The 16844-nt window shown below is 38.4% G+C and overlaps 2 protein-coding genes across 3 annotated transcripts in view; one reads left to right on the top strand and one right to left on the bottom strand.

Moving 5' to 3' along the window:
• Window positions 1-16844, top strand: part of LOC306660844 (mucolipin-3) — a 177854-nt gene that overhangs the window by 58007 nt on the left and 103003 nt on the right. The gene's annotated exons all lie outside the window — the stretch shown is intronic.
• DNAI3 (dynein axonemal intermediate chain 3) overlaps window positions 11099-16844 on the bottom strand; it is a 60772-nt gene continuing 55026 nt past the window's right edge. For both annotated transcript variants that reach the window (XM_079139565.1, XM_079139566.1), the window contains exons 20-23: window positions 16314-16518; window positions 14799-14890; window positions 13447-13569; window positions 11099-11409 (exon numbers count right to left, since the gene is read on the bottom strand). In XM_079139565.1, the coding sequence (XP_078995691.1) occupies window positions 11266-11409; window positions 13447-13569; window positions 14799-14890; window positions 16314-16518 (564 nt within the window). In that variant the 3' untranslated portion in view covers window positions 11099-11265. The remainder of the gene's footprint in view (window positions 11410-13446; window positions 13570-14798; window positions 14891-16313; window positions 16519-16844) is intronic.

Below are 16844 nucleotides of genomic sequence, written 5' to 3'. Positions count from 1 at the left end.
TTCCCAATCCTTTTCAACTGGTCTTCTGAGCTATCAGACTCAAAGGAAAGTGAATTTCACTCCTCTTTGTTTTTCTGACTTGAAAACACCATAGCTGTCTACTTACTAGTTGAGAAATACAGAACACTTTTCAAATACCAGTTTGTTGTGCAGTCTCTGGATCAACTAAGTTTAGGCTGCTTTACTGGTCTATAGGTTTTTCTGTGCAAAATCTGTCCTTTGTGTTTCTCTCAACCCTTTCCTCTGTGGTGAACCAGCACTGCTGCCACAACTGATTTGGCTCCTCTGTACTCTTTCTTGTTCATTGTTCAGTGTATCTGAGTTTCTGAGTCTCTAAGACACTGTCCAATGTTGACTTTTAGTGAATTCCCTCTTTCACCTTCCTCACTGAGAAGCAGTACTTCTGCTGCTTTAATCCTGAACTGTGGAGCAACTGGAGAGGCAACCTTCCTCTAACCTGCTGGCTTGAATCTCTCTTTATGAGTGTTTTGTACACAATGGAACAAAGTAGTATATTTACAACTGGTAGTTAATGAGTTCATCAGGGCCTTTTGTATTGTAAAGAGGGGCTTGCTACCTCCTAAACTTATCTGTTTCTTGCCTTCCCCATCCCACTCTAGCTGTAACAAACTCCTCTGCCCTTGCTTGGATTTGGTCCTATGTCTTCACAGTGTGTCTTTCCCTCCATGGAACTCCCCACTTTCCCCCTATCCCAGTGGTTCTTGGGGAGAAAAGAATGAATACTTCCCTGCTCTGGGAACATTTGGAAATGTCTGAAGACATTTTTTGTTGTCATAACTGAGGAAAGGCTACTCCTGGCATGTAGTAGGTGGAGATCAGGATGTAGTTAAACATCCTACAATAGAGAGCATAGTCCCACAATGAAGAATTTTGCAGCTCAGAGATCACCTGTGCCAAGGTTGAGAAACCCCATTTAGTCCCTGCACCCCAGCTCCACTTGCCTGCATTCAGAAGGCTCTTACTCAGAAGCAATTAAGTTAGACAGCTTTCTTGGAATTGCTTGTTCTCCTTGTCTCCCCCTTATGACTAATGATTTCTAATCTGGCCTGTGTGTCTGTCTGTTTCCAGTCACTACAGGTCACTTTCACATATAGTGAAGATCAGAAAGAATCCCTTCCCCACACGTGCATTCTTTGGGGTAGTTAGTGGCTTAGATAAAGCAACTTAAGTATTTTCAAGTTCACAATACCATTTTGCAAATTCTTGCAGCTTTTCATTCCTTGCCAATGGACATGCTTTAAAAAGAGTTTTAATGTTACAAATATTCAAATCCATCAGAAACAATTCTCTAATAACCTTTATTTTTCACTTGCCTGACTTTTGTTTAGCTGTTGCTAATGGCTTTAAGAAAAAAAATCTCATAGTGGGCACAGTGGTACATACCTGTAGTACCCGCTACTTGAGAGATGGAGGCAAGAGGATTGTAAATTCAAGGCCCAATCTGGACAATTCAGCAAGCCCCTGTATTAAAATAAAAAATAAAAGGGGCCAGGGAGGTAACTCAGTGGTAGAATGCTTGCGAAGCATGCACAGGGTTAATCCCTGGTACCAAAACTTAAACATAAAAAATCTGGCTCTATTTCTATTTATAAAAATGACTTCCTTTGGAGCAGTACAAAGACAAAAGTAAAACTATCAGATCACTGAACATGCAGATAAATGGTTAGGTTACATATTGTTGAATATCCTTTCAGACATTTCATAGTCCATAAAATGTGTATATGTTTGTGTGTACGACATCTTACAAAAATGGGGCCATATATGTACTGGTCTATAATTTACTTTTTTTTTTTTTTTTGTAACAAACTGTGTCCTGGGTATTTTTCCTGGCCAATACATATATATCTACATCATAATTTTAATGAATTTCTAGTATTACCCTTTTTAGCTCTTCAATGATTAACATAATCAGTTACCAGTGATGGACATTTAAATGGTTTCTAATTATTCACTATCATACACAGTGCTGATATGAAAAAGCTTGTGCAGCAGCATGACCTGAAGTAAGGTTTGTGATATGGTACAACTCTTGACTCTGCTATGTAACTATAGATGAGTTACTAAATTTGTTCCTCAGTTTTTTCATTAATAAAGTGGAAATATTATGATACCTAATATTTGATAAGACAACTGTGAGGATTAGGCAAGTTAATATATGTAATAGTATTCATGACATATATTAGCACATAGGATCTCATAAAAGTTATATATTATTCTAATGTCTTTTCATTTGTCAGATATGTGATTTGCAAGTATTTTTCTCCTTACCTGTAGCTGTTCATCTTCTTAACAGTGCCTTTTGCACATAAGGGTATTGAGATCCAGTTTCATGGATTGTACTTTCAATGTCAAGTTTAAGAACTTTTCCCCTAGTCCTGGGTGCTGAAGATTTTCTCTGATGTTTCTAAAAGTTTTATAGTTTTTCATTTAAGTCCATAATCCATTTTGTGTTAAGACATATAAAGCTGTCACACTCATTCATAGCAGCATTTTTCACAATAACTAAACCATAGAGGCAACCTGAGCATCCATTAACAGATAATGGATGAAGGAATAAACAAAATGTGATATAAACATTCAGTGAGGCATTATTTAGCCTTAACAAAGGAAAGGAAATTGATACATGTGACAATGCAAATGAAGACATTCTGCTAGATCATATAATTCAGGCACAAAAGGGCACCTGTCCATTATGATTCTATTCATATGAAGGTACTTAGAACAGTCAATTTCATAGAAACAAAGTAGAGTGGCAGTTGCCAGGGGTTTGTGGGAGAGAGGAATATGAAGTTTCGTTAAAATACCATTTGGGGGAGAATTAGCATCTTTACCATGCTGAGTCTTCCAATCCAAAAATGGAATCTGTACTTATTTGTTTTCTTTCATCAGTACTTTGTAATTTTCAGTATAAAGATCTGTATGTTTTAAATTTATAAATTTCATTTTTGCTCTTTTAAGACTTCACCAATATTTGGAATTATTCATCTTCTTTATTGATGTACAGGCAAAGAATAATAATTTTTTTTTCTTTGATATCCCAGCAAACTTGAACATCTACTCGTTTTTTGACCATTTGTATGTTTACATTCATTAATTGCCTAATGTTTTAGTCAGTTTTTTCACTGCTGTGACTAAATGATCTGACCAGCACACTATAGAGGAGGAAATGTTTATTTGAGAGCTCATGGTTTCAGAGGTCTTAGTCCATAGAAAGCTGGTTCCATTCCTCAGGGCTCGGGGTCAGGCAGAATATCATGGTGGAAGAGTGTGGCAGAGGGAAGCAGCTTGCATCACTGGGAAGAAGAGATAGTGACTCCACTCTCCAGATACAAAATATACACCCCAAAGTCACACCCTGTTTCCTACCTCCTCCAGCCATACCCTACCACTTCAGTTACCACTCAGTTAATCCTTATCAGGGGATTAACTCACTGATTGGGTTAAGACTCTCACAACCCAATCATTTCTCCTTCAAACATTTTTGCATTGTCTCACTTGAAATTTTTGGGGACACCACATCTAAACTATAACACCTAATTTCTACTGAAATAATTGCTTTCTTGTTAAAATTTGAGTTCTTTGTATTTAGAGGCATTGATCCACTGTCTGTTTTGTATTGCAAGTAATTTTTCTAAATTAAATAATTTTTATTGAATTAGTAAAGTGAAGTGAGTGAAGCCTGAGTGAAGATTACCTGGTTACAAGGGTGTGTACAAAGGTAAAAATTAAGTCAACTACACATTTAGGGTTTGTACATTTTACTGTGGACAAGTAATACTTAATTAAAAAATAAAGTAATTTATGTTTTTTGTAGTAATTCCAACAAAATAGAAAAGTTTATATTGCATTTCACTTGCTAGAGATTTGTACTGTTTATAATACCTTTATCCATTTTTAAGACATGGTATTTACTTCATTCTGTTTTCTAATACAGTTATTTGAGTACATGGCTTATCATCTCTACTGGATAATGTGTATTAAAATTTAGGGATTTATTATAGAGTATACTTCTTTATAACCATTCCAGGAACAAATGAAAGAAATAAATAATACACTATTTGGGGGTAATTTCCAGTTATTTTATGTTATAGGAAACTCCCATTAATTGAGAATCTATGTTTCAGACACTGTACTAGGAATTATATTTGTTCTTCACAAAAGCCATACAAAGTGGTCTATTGCTTAACAGCAAACCATCCCCAAAGTTAGAGGCTTAAAACGGTGCATTCACTTTGCTAACAAATCCGAATGTGGGCATACTTAGGCAGAGGCAGAAAGTCTCTGTTCTCAGCATCTGCTAAGTAGTTTGAAGGTTCAGGGTTGGCATCATCTGATGCCACATGCATGTAAATGACTGGGGTCAATGCAGTCTTTTGGCTGAAGTCTTAGCTGGGCTGTTGATCGGAACACCTGCATGTACGTAGCTTGGACTACCTCACAACAGTGACTGGGTTCCCAGGACAAGTGCCCAGTGAGAGAGCCAGGAGGAAACTGTGTTGCCCTTTATGAGCTGACCTCAAAGGTGACACTGTCATTCACATCACATTCTGTTATTGAAGGCAAGCACAACACCCTGATTAATTTCCAGGGAAGGGGAAATGGAGTTTGGGGTGTGGCAGGAGCACATGGGATGAGAAATGCTGCTCTGGCCATCACTGAGAGTTCCTTTGACCACAGCAGAATCTCATCATGATTAATTTACTAAAGCTTATAAGTAACTTAGTGTACGGAATTCTGACTCCAAAGCCATGCCTATGGTCTAGATATTTCTCTAACTCTGACTTTAAAGGTCATTGACATAATATTATCAATTCCATTTATATTTTATAAACAAATTTTTATGGACTATTCATTTTCCATAGGATTATCTATGAAATATTATTTTCCAAATGTATATAGATACTTTTGTGCTGCATAAGGTACTATTTGTGTTAGAGCATTCTTTAATTCTTGGCTGTTTTTTATCCATGGAAAGGGAATAGCATTTTTGAGGAAGCAGCGAGGACAGAGAGCAGAGCTTGTGTGGAGAATTTCATGGAGTACAATGGCTCGAGCAGAAGTAGGGGAGAAAGAAGCAATAGGAGATGAGCTTAACAATTTAGAAGGTCTGTGTCATAGCAGGAAAAGAGCTGAGACCCAATGCCCTAGGCAACGAAGGACCACTGGAAAATTTTAAGTAGGGGAGTGGTGAAGTTCAGATTTGAATTTTAAATGACCACTTCAGCTTCAGTATTAAAAACAGGAGATTTGGGGTGGTAATTACTCACTTATTGCATAGTTTGTAGTTTGCTTAGAATATTGCATACTTTTTCAATCTGTAGATACAAAAAATTTTCAATTTAGAAAAGGGTTGGTCTCCCCATCCCCCATCTGAACATCTTTGGCTATGCCCCCTTCCCCTAGTGTTTTATTAATTGTGCATAGGTTTAAGTCTGATACCTGATTTTTAGCTGACAGTTCAACACATCTGTTCTAATATACTTGAGTATATTAGGATAGGATAGGCCATGAAATAAATAAACCCAGAAGTCTTCATAGTTGAACATGGGTAATTTTCCACTTGCAAAAAGTCTGATATGAATTGAGAAACTTTTCTGTTTTATAAATTATTGGCATCTGGAAGTAGGAGAAGTTAAAATTGGAGAATTTCATGAAATGATTTGAAGTCAGGGTTGGAGTGGCTTCTGTCACTTCCACCCACATCCTGTTGGCTAGAAGTCAATCACGAGGTTCTAATCTAACTGCAGAGGGGGCTGGCAAATGTGGAGGCACAGAAGGATATTTGACAAGAACAGTGGTTTCTGACACCACCCTCCACCCAGATTTTCTACTCTCAATCAACTAAAAGTAAGATTCTCAGAATAAATGGATACCAAATCTTTTTGTTTCCAGCTCTATTTACAGCATATCATCTCTGAGGACTAAACTCCTCACCCTGGTAGAGCCCAAGTGGATTTGGGGAGTTTGCTTTCCTAGTGCTATGCCGATGACCTGTTGGAGAAATTCAAAGAAAGAAAATTCCATTATCTTGAAAAATAAAATGCAATCTAGTGGTGGTTACATGGATCTCTGGTTGGCATGGGTTGGGTTGAGAGAGACACATAAAATGCCTTTCTACTTTTTAAACAAGTGGCTCTCTTTATACAATAATGTTTCCTTTTTCTAAATATAAGACTTAAGACTTTAGGTCCTATATAATTGTTAAACTAAATTAATTGGCTACTAATACAGGTAAATTGTTTATCCAATGGGGTAAGACTGTGAAACATATTGGTAAATTGAATGTTAATTAAACATTGACTATTGGGAGTTACATTGTAATAAAAGTATACTACAAAAAAGTTAAGTAAACTCCCTTTGATACTTCAAGTCACCTCAGAATCCCAAAGTAGTTCAGCATTATTATTATTATTTGATATATATTGTATAGCACTTAGACTTTATAAATTACTTTCATATGATTTATTTAATCTTTATAATTCTGTGCCATGGGAATTATCATTCCATTTTTTGGATGAAGAAAATGAAGGTGATTTGCCCAGCATTGCAAAGCTTGAGAGTGACTGAGTTTGTGCTGCACTGAGCTCTCTCTGTTCTGACGACATTCAACACCTATTCCCCAGTCCTGCAGACATGACTCTTGGCTGAATCATGCTAACATTTGGATGAACCTTGAATTTGGTTATAAAAATAATAAATTCTTAAAAAGTTGCCTCTTTGTGTGTTTTGTTGCTCATTGCAGAAACTAGAAAATAATGAGGTTCTAGTTACTGGTTATTATTCTGGATAATTGGGCATTCATTCATTTTTTTATTATCAGCAAGTCATACAACCTAGAAACTTCTTTAAAAATGACAAGCTGGTATCAATTTCAGTTTATAATTTAGCTTGTGTACTAAGGCTGAAATAAAGCTGACAATCAGCATTTTAGATTTGATTCTGTATTGTTTTAACTTATTTTTTTTCCAAAGAGAATTATTATTATTAAAAAATATGGCCCCTAAAAAGTGCTGGAAAATGTGTCTCTAGTTGACAGGGAAGAATGTAACATCTTCTATTTTACATCTTTCTAATTCTCCTCTGTAAGAAAAGAGAATAAAAACATACCAGAATGTCACAGGTATAGGTTAGTTAGAGAAACCTTCCTTTGTTTCTGAGCACTGGTATTGTTGCAAGGAAATACAACCTAAATTATTTGCCATATTCACCATGTATATAGTTGGAGTCATATTTGTTAACAAGAACGTAATTACACATTTTCTTTTTAACCATCATTTCCTCAATAAACTTCCAAGTTGGTTTTGTGGGTGTGTGGGATTTTGCCCTGATGGTGTGTATTTGTTTTACATGAACCTGTGATCCTCAAACAGCCATTGGCCACGCAAAGAGTGGATTCATCACACTGGATTTAATCTGCCCTTCACTGAGATATTTAATTTCTATAGTGGGGACCTAGCTTGGTTAAATAGTATCTGCCCTGGCAATGGCAGCCTAGCAACGGGGTAGAATGCCAGCTACCCTGGGCAGAGCTCTGGGGCACTAGGGTACAGAGTGATGTTAATTATTTACAGTGGTGGATTAGCAAAGCTGCAGAGGAGCTCATGGGCCACTGTCTACTGGAGTTAATTGCTTTTCCATCTGAAGTACACACAGATGATGGGTGTGTACTGAGGACCTGAAATAGGCTGGTTTAATTACACATTTCTTGGTGAATAAGAAGGATTTTTAAAGAGGAATAATTCAATTTGATCTAAATAAGTCAAGTATTATTAGAATGATTCATTTTTTAAATATCTTAATTTCTGCAAAACAGAAAGCTACTCTTCAGATTTTAAATACTGTGTCCAACATTTGTGGTCTCAGGATGATTGGAGGCTAATATTAAGCCAGATGTGAACAGTTGCTGCTTAAGCCACATTTAAGAGTGGGAGATATTTCCATTATCATTAATAGTAACAATGTTAAAATCAGATGCTATTACACAGGGCAGAGGAAACACTGGTTTCTCTGGTGGATATGTGCTTGTGCCGGAGACCAAGCAAAGGAGGCAGCATTCATGAAGTGCCAACAATGCTCAAGTACTTCACGTTGTTTTTGTGAGGTGGGGTAGGTATAATCACCACTCCCATTTTCCAGATGAGGTAGCCAAGACTTAGGAGATAGTGCAGCTTGCCTAGGATATGAAGCCAGGCTGTGATCTTCAGCCTGCTAGGATCTAAAGCTCCCCTTCTTTTTACTACCCTCTAGGCCAGAACAAAGGACCTATGGGTAGAAAAAGAAGATCAGATTGACCCAAAGTACATATTGGAATGGGCAACAGGGGACAGGGCAGAGCCATGGGGATAGGAAGGAAGTACACCAGTTAACTCTTTTCATTCACGCCCAGTATTCCTACGTCTTGCATTTTCGGTGATTTGCTTCTTAACTTGAGCCTCAACCATGCTCTTTGCTGGGATGCAGCATGTCTGTCAGATAGAAGGCATGGGCCAGAGATAAAGGACATCAATTTGAGGGACAGAAAAGCCTTACAGAGAACTAATCCCATGGGAGAAAGAGGCAGCTCTGTGAGTTTGTTCAAGTCCCAAAGCCTTGGAGTCAAAGGGAAGAACAAAGAGTCATTAAACCACATCTGGTGGCTCTCTGAGACACATCCTACTCATCCTCTGTCCTTTCCTCTTTCCTGTAAATAGAGATCTGCACTGAGTGTTGAAGTCTCTCCCTTGTTTCTCCTGCTTTCTCCCCCAGCATATTCCTTGTGCATCTAGTTCTGCTTGGTTTTTTCCTCTTGTTAGACTTCAACTCACAGGAGCATTGACCCAGCTCCTTGCCATGTCATGGGTCATCATGCACTCTAGCATTTTGGGAGAAGGGAGCTTTGAGTGCCTGGTGGTCTTCAGCTTGTTTTTGAACATCATGTGACTCTACCTTTATCCCAAGTGGTACTGGACACACCTCGGGGCTCTTTACAGAAGGTTGAAATATCTGAAAAGCAGTTGGGACAAGATCTCACAAATCTTGGGTTCTGGCGGCTAATGAGACCCCATTGGTGGCAATAGGATAAGGTCATGATGGGACCTGGAAAAACTGAGTTTCCAAACACAGAATGAAAATATATTAAACTAATAGTAGTTACAATCATAAACATGATGAACGCATGTTTAGTGTCTATAACAAGAATGCTATAATCATTTTGTATTTGTAAATTAGGGAAAATAATAGCAAAATGTTTTTGCGGTGTACTATTTGCAATCACTATACAAAGTTCATTTTTGGTAGCCCAAGGCAGACACTTATTCAATATCCATTATTTACCCCATCTTCTATGCTAATGAAACCCTGCTTTTGTTTGAGAAAACAATGTGCTCAGCCCTAGATAATGGCTTATGTCACACACTCATGACACTCCTGTTCTCTGTAGTCTAAGCATTTTTTTTTTTCACTGAGGGATGGAGGATTGGATTATGGAACACACTTCCAGAAAAGTATAGTAATTCCTCACTCCCTTCAGGTCTTTGCTCAAATGTCAGCTTCCCTGGTCACCCCATTTAAAACTTACTACATTTTTTTTTTGAGTGATGCATGAAAATAAAACAAGGACAACCTCTGGAGAAGGTGCAGTACAAATGCCCTGAGGTTGGAACATGCCTCGCACATTTAGTGAATAGGAGATCAGCATGACTGGGGTGGGTGTCATGGAGAGAATGAGTGATGAGACCAGGTGACAAATGAAGAACTTGAGCACATGGGGCTTGCAGGACTCAGTAAAAAACTTCGGCTCATATTCTGAGTGAGCTAGGGAACTGAGGAAGAGTTATGGGAAGAGTGACTGCATCTGACCTTCATTTAAAACTAGTAGTTCAGCTGTCGTAGAGAAGCGAGGTGGAGGACACAGAAGCAGAGAGAACCCAGGGTGACTGCAAACTCTAATCACGTGATTATGGTTGCTTGGATCATGGTGAAGCTTTGAGGGGGGGCGGAACATGAGCAGGTCCTGACTGTATTTGAAGGTGTACTTAATAGGATTTGTGGACAGATTGGATGTGGACTGTTAGAGAAAGAGGGTGAAGGATGACTCCAAGATTTTTGCTTCTAGCAGCCAGAAGCATGGTAGCTGAGGGGATTGTCAGGAATGGGTTTTGGAGGGAAGATCAGGCACTCAGTTTTGAGCATGTTTAAGTTTGAGATGTAGGGATGTAGCTAGTATTTAAAGCCATGAGACTTGGTGAATTCACCTTAGACACTAGTGCAGAAAAAAGTAAGACGACCCTAATAGAATCTATCCTAATAGAAGTGGAAATCAAACTTTGCTCTTACTGATCGCATTGCTTTTGTTCATCTCTCCAAAAAGAGCTTCCCCTGTATCACAGCACAAATTATAGGACCAGGTGCTAAGCAAAGTTCTAGCAAATAAAAATCTAGAAATAAACATATTTTAAAAAGAATAATACATGGAGCCTGAGTTGGGTTTATCCAAAAAATATAAGGTTAATTTAACCATATTAGATCGGTGGTTGACAAAAAGAAAGTATGATGCCAAGAAAATATAAAAAACACCTTTGATAAGATTTGACATCCATTCATGATTAAAAAAACAAAAAACAAAAAACAAAAAACAAAAAAACTTAGGGGGCAGAGAAAGAAGATACTTTCCTTTATCCAACCAAGGGCATCTAAAATAATCCTACACCCAGCATCACACTTCTGAAAAGTTAAAAACTTTCCTCTGAGTTGTAATCAAGAGCCGGTGCCCACCCATTGGGTGGCCCCATTAGTGTAGTGCTGGGGGTTTAGCCAGAGTAGGCACAGGGAGGAAATGACAGCATGTGAAACTGAGCTTCACACAGAGTGTGAAGCTGAACTGTGAAGGTGCCCACAAACAGGCCAGGGAAGTGGATTATAGTTTGTGGGGAATTAATAAAAGGGCTAAGCAGGAAGGTGCCAGTCAACTTTATTTTTAGGAAGATAAAGAATGGATTAGGGTGGGGAGGGTCTCCTGGCAGGAAAATGACAATTTTTGTTGTTATTGTTGTTGTTGAAAACTTTTATATTGTTACAAAATTCAGTGCATACTCAGTACAAAAGTCAAATACATTTTATTGTTGTAATCCAAGTATTTTAATAGAAATGAAACAAACGTCTATATAAGTAAACCTACATATGTTCAGTTTGCTAGTTCATCTTACACAAAATAACAAATAAAAAGAAGACCCACAGAGTCCTCCAAGTACCCCTTCAGGTGCTCTCCTATATCAAGTCCATGTATGACACCTTCTCGGTCACTTTGGCGAGGCCAAGATTGATGAGCGTGGTCTTTTCTAGCTCCAAATAGCTCTCGTATTCCATTTTCAATTCAGCTTCTGCTTGTTCTTTTGACTTCTGATATGTTTTCTAGGGGGGTAAAAAGCAAGACATCTCTAGAAATTGCTGATAGATAAAAATATCCAAGAATGAGAAGGGGCTGTTTTTGAATAGTTGGCGCTACTGGGCTCTCCGGAAGGGGGGCGGGGGAGGGCGGAGGTGCTGGGGAAGCGGGAGGAGTGAAGGCCTGCTTCTCTAGTGCCTCGCTCCAAAAGTAAAAGAAAGCCCTCCGTTAGTGGTCTTCCCCATGACTCTCCTTGTTCATGTGGCCTGGAGGGAGAGTAACTGACTAGAGACCGCAGAATTAAAGTCCTCCCTCTCCTAAATCCCATACAAAAGGCACAGCTTGTGGATCACATGGCAACTACCACTTTTCCCAGCTTTGGTTCTCCAGCTGCAATTTCAATTAGAAAGATTCCCGTTTCATATGCTGTTAGAGCTGTCATCATTATTATCCTTTGAGAAGTGAGCTGTGTCCAGACTTGGTGGTGGCAAAGAGATCGCTGTATCATTACCCTGGGGTCTGTGGGTTGAAGCCTCATCCCCAGCACGGGGGGCACTGGTCAAGTCCAGCTGGGGAAGTGGGATCCTCCTCTGACCTCTGTACTAACTCTATAGTGAACACTGACTAGGCACTTTCTAGATGCCAATCACAGCCTAAGTGCTGGAAATATTTTAATTCATTTAATCCCCACTGCAACCCTCTGAGGTTCAAATTGCTATTGTTCTCATTTTCCCCTTTCTAAGGGGACATTTCTAACATTGTTTTTCCTTAGTGACTTTTTTCATCTTCTGAATGTAACAGAAAAGCCTTTTGAAATTCATTCACTTATCCATGATCTAGTTCCAGAGAAAATTTGAGAAGTGGCAGCTCTACTGAAAAGAAGATATTGTGTCAAATGGAAGTGATGCTACAAGAAGTAGTTGGAAAGGTTCTGAAAACTATAAAGCTACACAATTTTAAGATATTCACTCATTTAAAAAGAATTTCACATTCAAGTTATTTTTTGGAATTTCCAGAATTATACTTGTTTTCACTGATGTAGGTAATTTGAAGTTGTTGCTATGATATATAAACACTCATAAAAATGTTGGATAATTGCTGGGGCAGGGCAAGGGTGGCAGATTATATCCCACCACAGAATTTTATTGAATGTAAGTGTAGAAAAGAACAAACCCAAAAGCATTTTTTTTTGTAGCAGTGGAATGCAATGAAAAATAAATTAACTGGCATTATTTCATACGTTGTAAAAGTAAGCAATGTTTTTGAGGTGAGTCCTTCTGCTTCTATTGAACTAAATAGTTATCTATTGATAAGTGATATTATTAGTCTATTGGCTAGTGCAGTATGTTACAATATTTCCACAGTTGGTGCTTTTAACAGAGAACTCGGGTCTCACCTGAATAATTAAGTTGGAGGATGTGATGCATTTGGCTATGAGGAGACTACAGCTGGGACCAAAGATAAAATTATCGGTGACTGAGGGCAAGGGAGGGAATGAACAAAAGAGAAGTAGAAATATGTACTGAAATGACCTCCAGTGAAAAGGAGAGAATAACTTAATTCACAGACCACTGGAAAGCCCCAAATTCCAGTGGTAAGGGAAGATCAGGAGAATTATAAAATTCATGTCAAACAAAGAAAGACTGAGAAAGAGGAGAGTGGGAGCTGTAGTTAGAGCTCTAGGTTCCTTTTTGGTGGAGTTAAAGATGAATGTGCCCCATACCAAATTCTTCTCTATTTCAAGTGTCATAAGCACCTCCAGAATATTATAGGAAAATTCATCTCTCTCTCATCTGCTGTTATAGTTACAATAGCTCTCATTTGAAGACAGCTATTTGTCAGATTATTTAACTGAAAGTCCTATAGTAATCATCAAAGGTAGTTACTAATATTTCTATTTTCTACACAAGTCAACTAAAGCTCAGCAAATCAAAATAATGCCCTCTTGACTCTCATAGCAAGAGAAGGCATACCATTCCTGTGGAAATGGTGGAAGAAGCCAGTTGCACATATTTCTGCGGGTGTGAGGGGAAAACCACTTTCATTTCTGCAATTTAACTTACAACTTTTTTCTTCTCCATTTCCAGGTCCATTTCCTTCTTTTCTTGGTCACGAATAATTTTGCGCTGTTCTACATATTCCAGATGCTTGACCTCTCTTTCGAAGTAGTAGTTAACGCTTGCTATCTATTAGAGACAAAGCTTGTGAGACAGGAACCCACAGAGAAGCTCCATGTTCTGTCCCAGGATCTTAGAATTCCTGCTGCTTATAATGAGGCAGATTACCTACTGACAGACCTACCTATCCATCCCGTCATTACCTAATGACCATCTACCTAATCATGAGGGAGATATCTACTTTGGGATACTTCTAACCCTTAAGGTGAATGTAATTTGAAAATTATACCCACAGGCCAACTACTAGAGAAGCTAGCTCAATTTGGGAGTAACTGTGCTTAGATTTAGGTCTCTGTGACTTGGAGGTTTCTAGGAAAGAGGTAGGGTTGGAAGGAGAAGGCTGCAAATAACTACCATCGCACAGTAGGAATATTTCCGCCTTTTTCTTCCTTGATCTGAGGGATGTTTCATCTTATCAGCTGAACTTAGAAAACCCAAATGAGGATATCAGTGGAGACCCTGAAGGGACTGGAAGAAGAGCTGAGCCCCAGGTTCCCTGGAGGGCTTAATGTGAGCATAAGAACAGAAGCTAAAAAGTCAGCAGAGATCTTGGGGAAGGCAACCTGAGTATGGGGCAGAAAAGTTTGTCACCTGCCAGTAAGCAGGTTGTTGTTGGGCTGTGCAGTACGTTACAATCTGTGTGCTTAGTTGGTTTTATATATATATATATATATATATATATATATATATATATGGTTTATATATATATATATATATATGTCTCTCTATTCATTGGTTTTGATTTTCTTTTAATAACCTCATTATTAGCATTGCTTGAAATACTTGGGTATTTAGGCCTGGGCTGTAGTGGGGAGGTGCATAATATTGTCAGTTCAGATATGCTGCCTGCAATATTCTGAGATGGGAGGAGGGGGATGGAAAGGTGATTGAAAATGTTAACTGGGCCCTAAGGGAAGAACTTCACTGAAATTGGGAGGCTAAAATTTAGTTACAACCTGAAAAATAACAATTTATGATTATGAATTCCCAAACTGATTCTTTTACGAGTCTGGGCTTCATCTAATTGCCTTCTCTCCCACATCTCAGGTTAGGTCTTTTTACTAGCTTCAAACTACCTAACTCATATTAACAGAAATATATCTGCTTTTTTTTTTTTTTTAACTGCATTCGTCTTTTGTTCTCTCATAAAACAAACATGCTGCCACTTTTAACACAACTTTAAGATATGCCTCAGCAATGTCTAGTTACATAAATCCTCAAAGCTAAATGTCACTAACCTCATTGACGGAAGGGTGACTTAACGTCCACGGAATTTCTAATATATGCAGTGTTCCATAATAATCAGCTATGGCTATAAATTGTTGCTTAGCTGAAAGATTTAAAAGAGAGAAAATTTAGCAAATTCAGCTTCAGAGGCTGAACATGCAATGTGTTTTGTTTTGTGGTTTCCCAAGGGACATGCTGTGGTTATAGTGATCTTGGCAGCTTCATCAGATGCTCATGACTGGAACATATAAACATATAAAAGTCATTTTTTCCAGTTGATGAAATGAAAGCTAAGACTTTGAGTCTTCCTCAGCCTCCCTGTCACCTCAAACCTTGCATTCCTGGCGTCCATGTGAGGAGCGTGGCCAATAGCTGGCCTCTCTGTGGCGGGGCCTATTGTCAGAGTTGAGAAGAAAGCAAGCAGGGCGCATGGAAAGATTTTCAGAGAAAAGTCATGAGACACATTTTCACCAAATACAGTGAGGGCTAAAAGAATACTGCCATCCAGATGAATTTCAAAGACATAGCCAGAACCACAGTCTTCATTATAAAAGCAAATTGCTTGCTTGAAGCACTTAAAGTGGGCATAATACACTGAGAATTTAAATTTTCTTTCTCATTAGATATGTGGGTATGTTTTTTTCTTCTCATTTTCTGGTTCACATGGTTGAACCCTAGACTCATGATCCCTGCAGGTACAAAGACAATGTTTTGTACCAAAGATGGGGAAACATACATTGGTGACACAGGGCTATGCAGCACCCAGACTGATACTCGGCAGTTTCTGAAGATAGTGTTTCCGAATCTAATGTTTCTGAGAGAAGTGGATGGTCAACTTCTTGCCTGTACACCTTCAGAAACAAAAGCGAATTTCTTTTAGAAAAGGAAAATATACCAGATTTACACAGAAAGTACTATTTAAGTGAAATAGAAAAATTGGGACAAAGGAAATAAATTGCTTTGTTTGTAGACACAGGTCTGAATGCATGCTTGTTTTGTTGCATCTTCCTCATCCTTAATCCAAAGATTAAAGTTTAAATAGATATATAACCCTAGAAAATCATTTGATCTCATGAAGGGAACTGCTTGCCATGACCCACGGGAGAACCACAAAAGTGATATAATGTTTGAAAAATAGGAATTATTTTATAAGAAAAAGAAACAGCAAAAAGTGGCAAAACTTCAGGGATCGTCCTGTCTGACCCTGAGAGGACAAGAGGAATGCTTCCCATCATGCTTGACATGGTAAACGTGTACCAGAAATCATTGTCAATGAGGCCGAACAGTACAGGAAGCTCCTGGTGTGGTTTGAGAGCAGGAGAGAACAGGAAGGAAGAGGAAGGAGGGGGAAAGGAAGGGAAGATGGCAGGAAAGAAGGGAAGGATGAGAAAGGACAAGATGAGATAGAATGGGGTGGAAAGAAAAACAAAAACCTGAGAAAAAACACTGGATACTTTCCAAGTGAATGTCAAAATGCTTCCCAGTTACCCAAAAGGACTTAGCTCATTTGATTAGAATTAACCTACGAGAAAAGGTCCAGGGCTTGATATAGGTGATCATAGTTATGCAAATATTTTGTGACAGAGCTGGTTCATGGGTTTTCTCCAGAAGGTCCCAGATATCAATGTATCCGTCTTCTCGGCCAATATAGAAAACTCCGGGTCTTGTCAGGGACCAGTGTCCTGAGGTGTACATTTTTGGTGCACAGCATGATTGAAGGAGGGGTCCGGTCTTCAAACAAAATTTTAGAAAGACAAATTAAAATCATTTGTTATTACCTGAGAGAAACTCACAATGATTTTCTTAAAGTAAAACTCAGCTGGCTATGATCATTTAACAGCAAAATTATCCCACCAGAAAGTCTTACTTCTTTTTGTTGTAAGGGTTCTACACAAAGCAAGCTACTTTTCTTTCTTATTTGTTTTCATAGGTCATTTTCTTTCTTGTTTTAGTTGCTTTTAGAGGAGATCAAACCTTCTAATTGAGCTGTGGATGGTCCTAATAACCCAAAGGCTTCTAAATCCATTGATACCTCGTAAGATTGGTGGACTCCAGAT

This window comes from Sciurus vulgaris (assembly GCF_902686455.1).
Source record: "Sciurus vulgaris genome assembly, chromosome: 1".
Taxonomy (NCBI): Eukaryota; Metazoa; Chordata; class Mammalia; order Rodentia; family Sciuridae; genus Sciurus; species Sciurus vulgaris.
The sequence above is the reverse complement of the archived record's forward strand: the minus strand, read 5'-3'. Positions and strand labels throughout refer to the sequence as shown.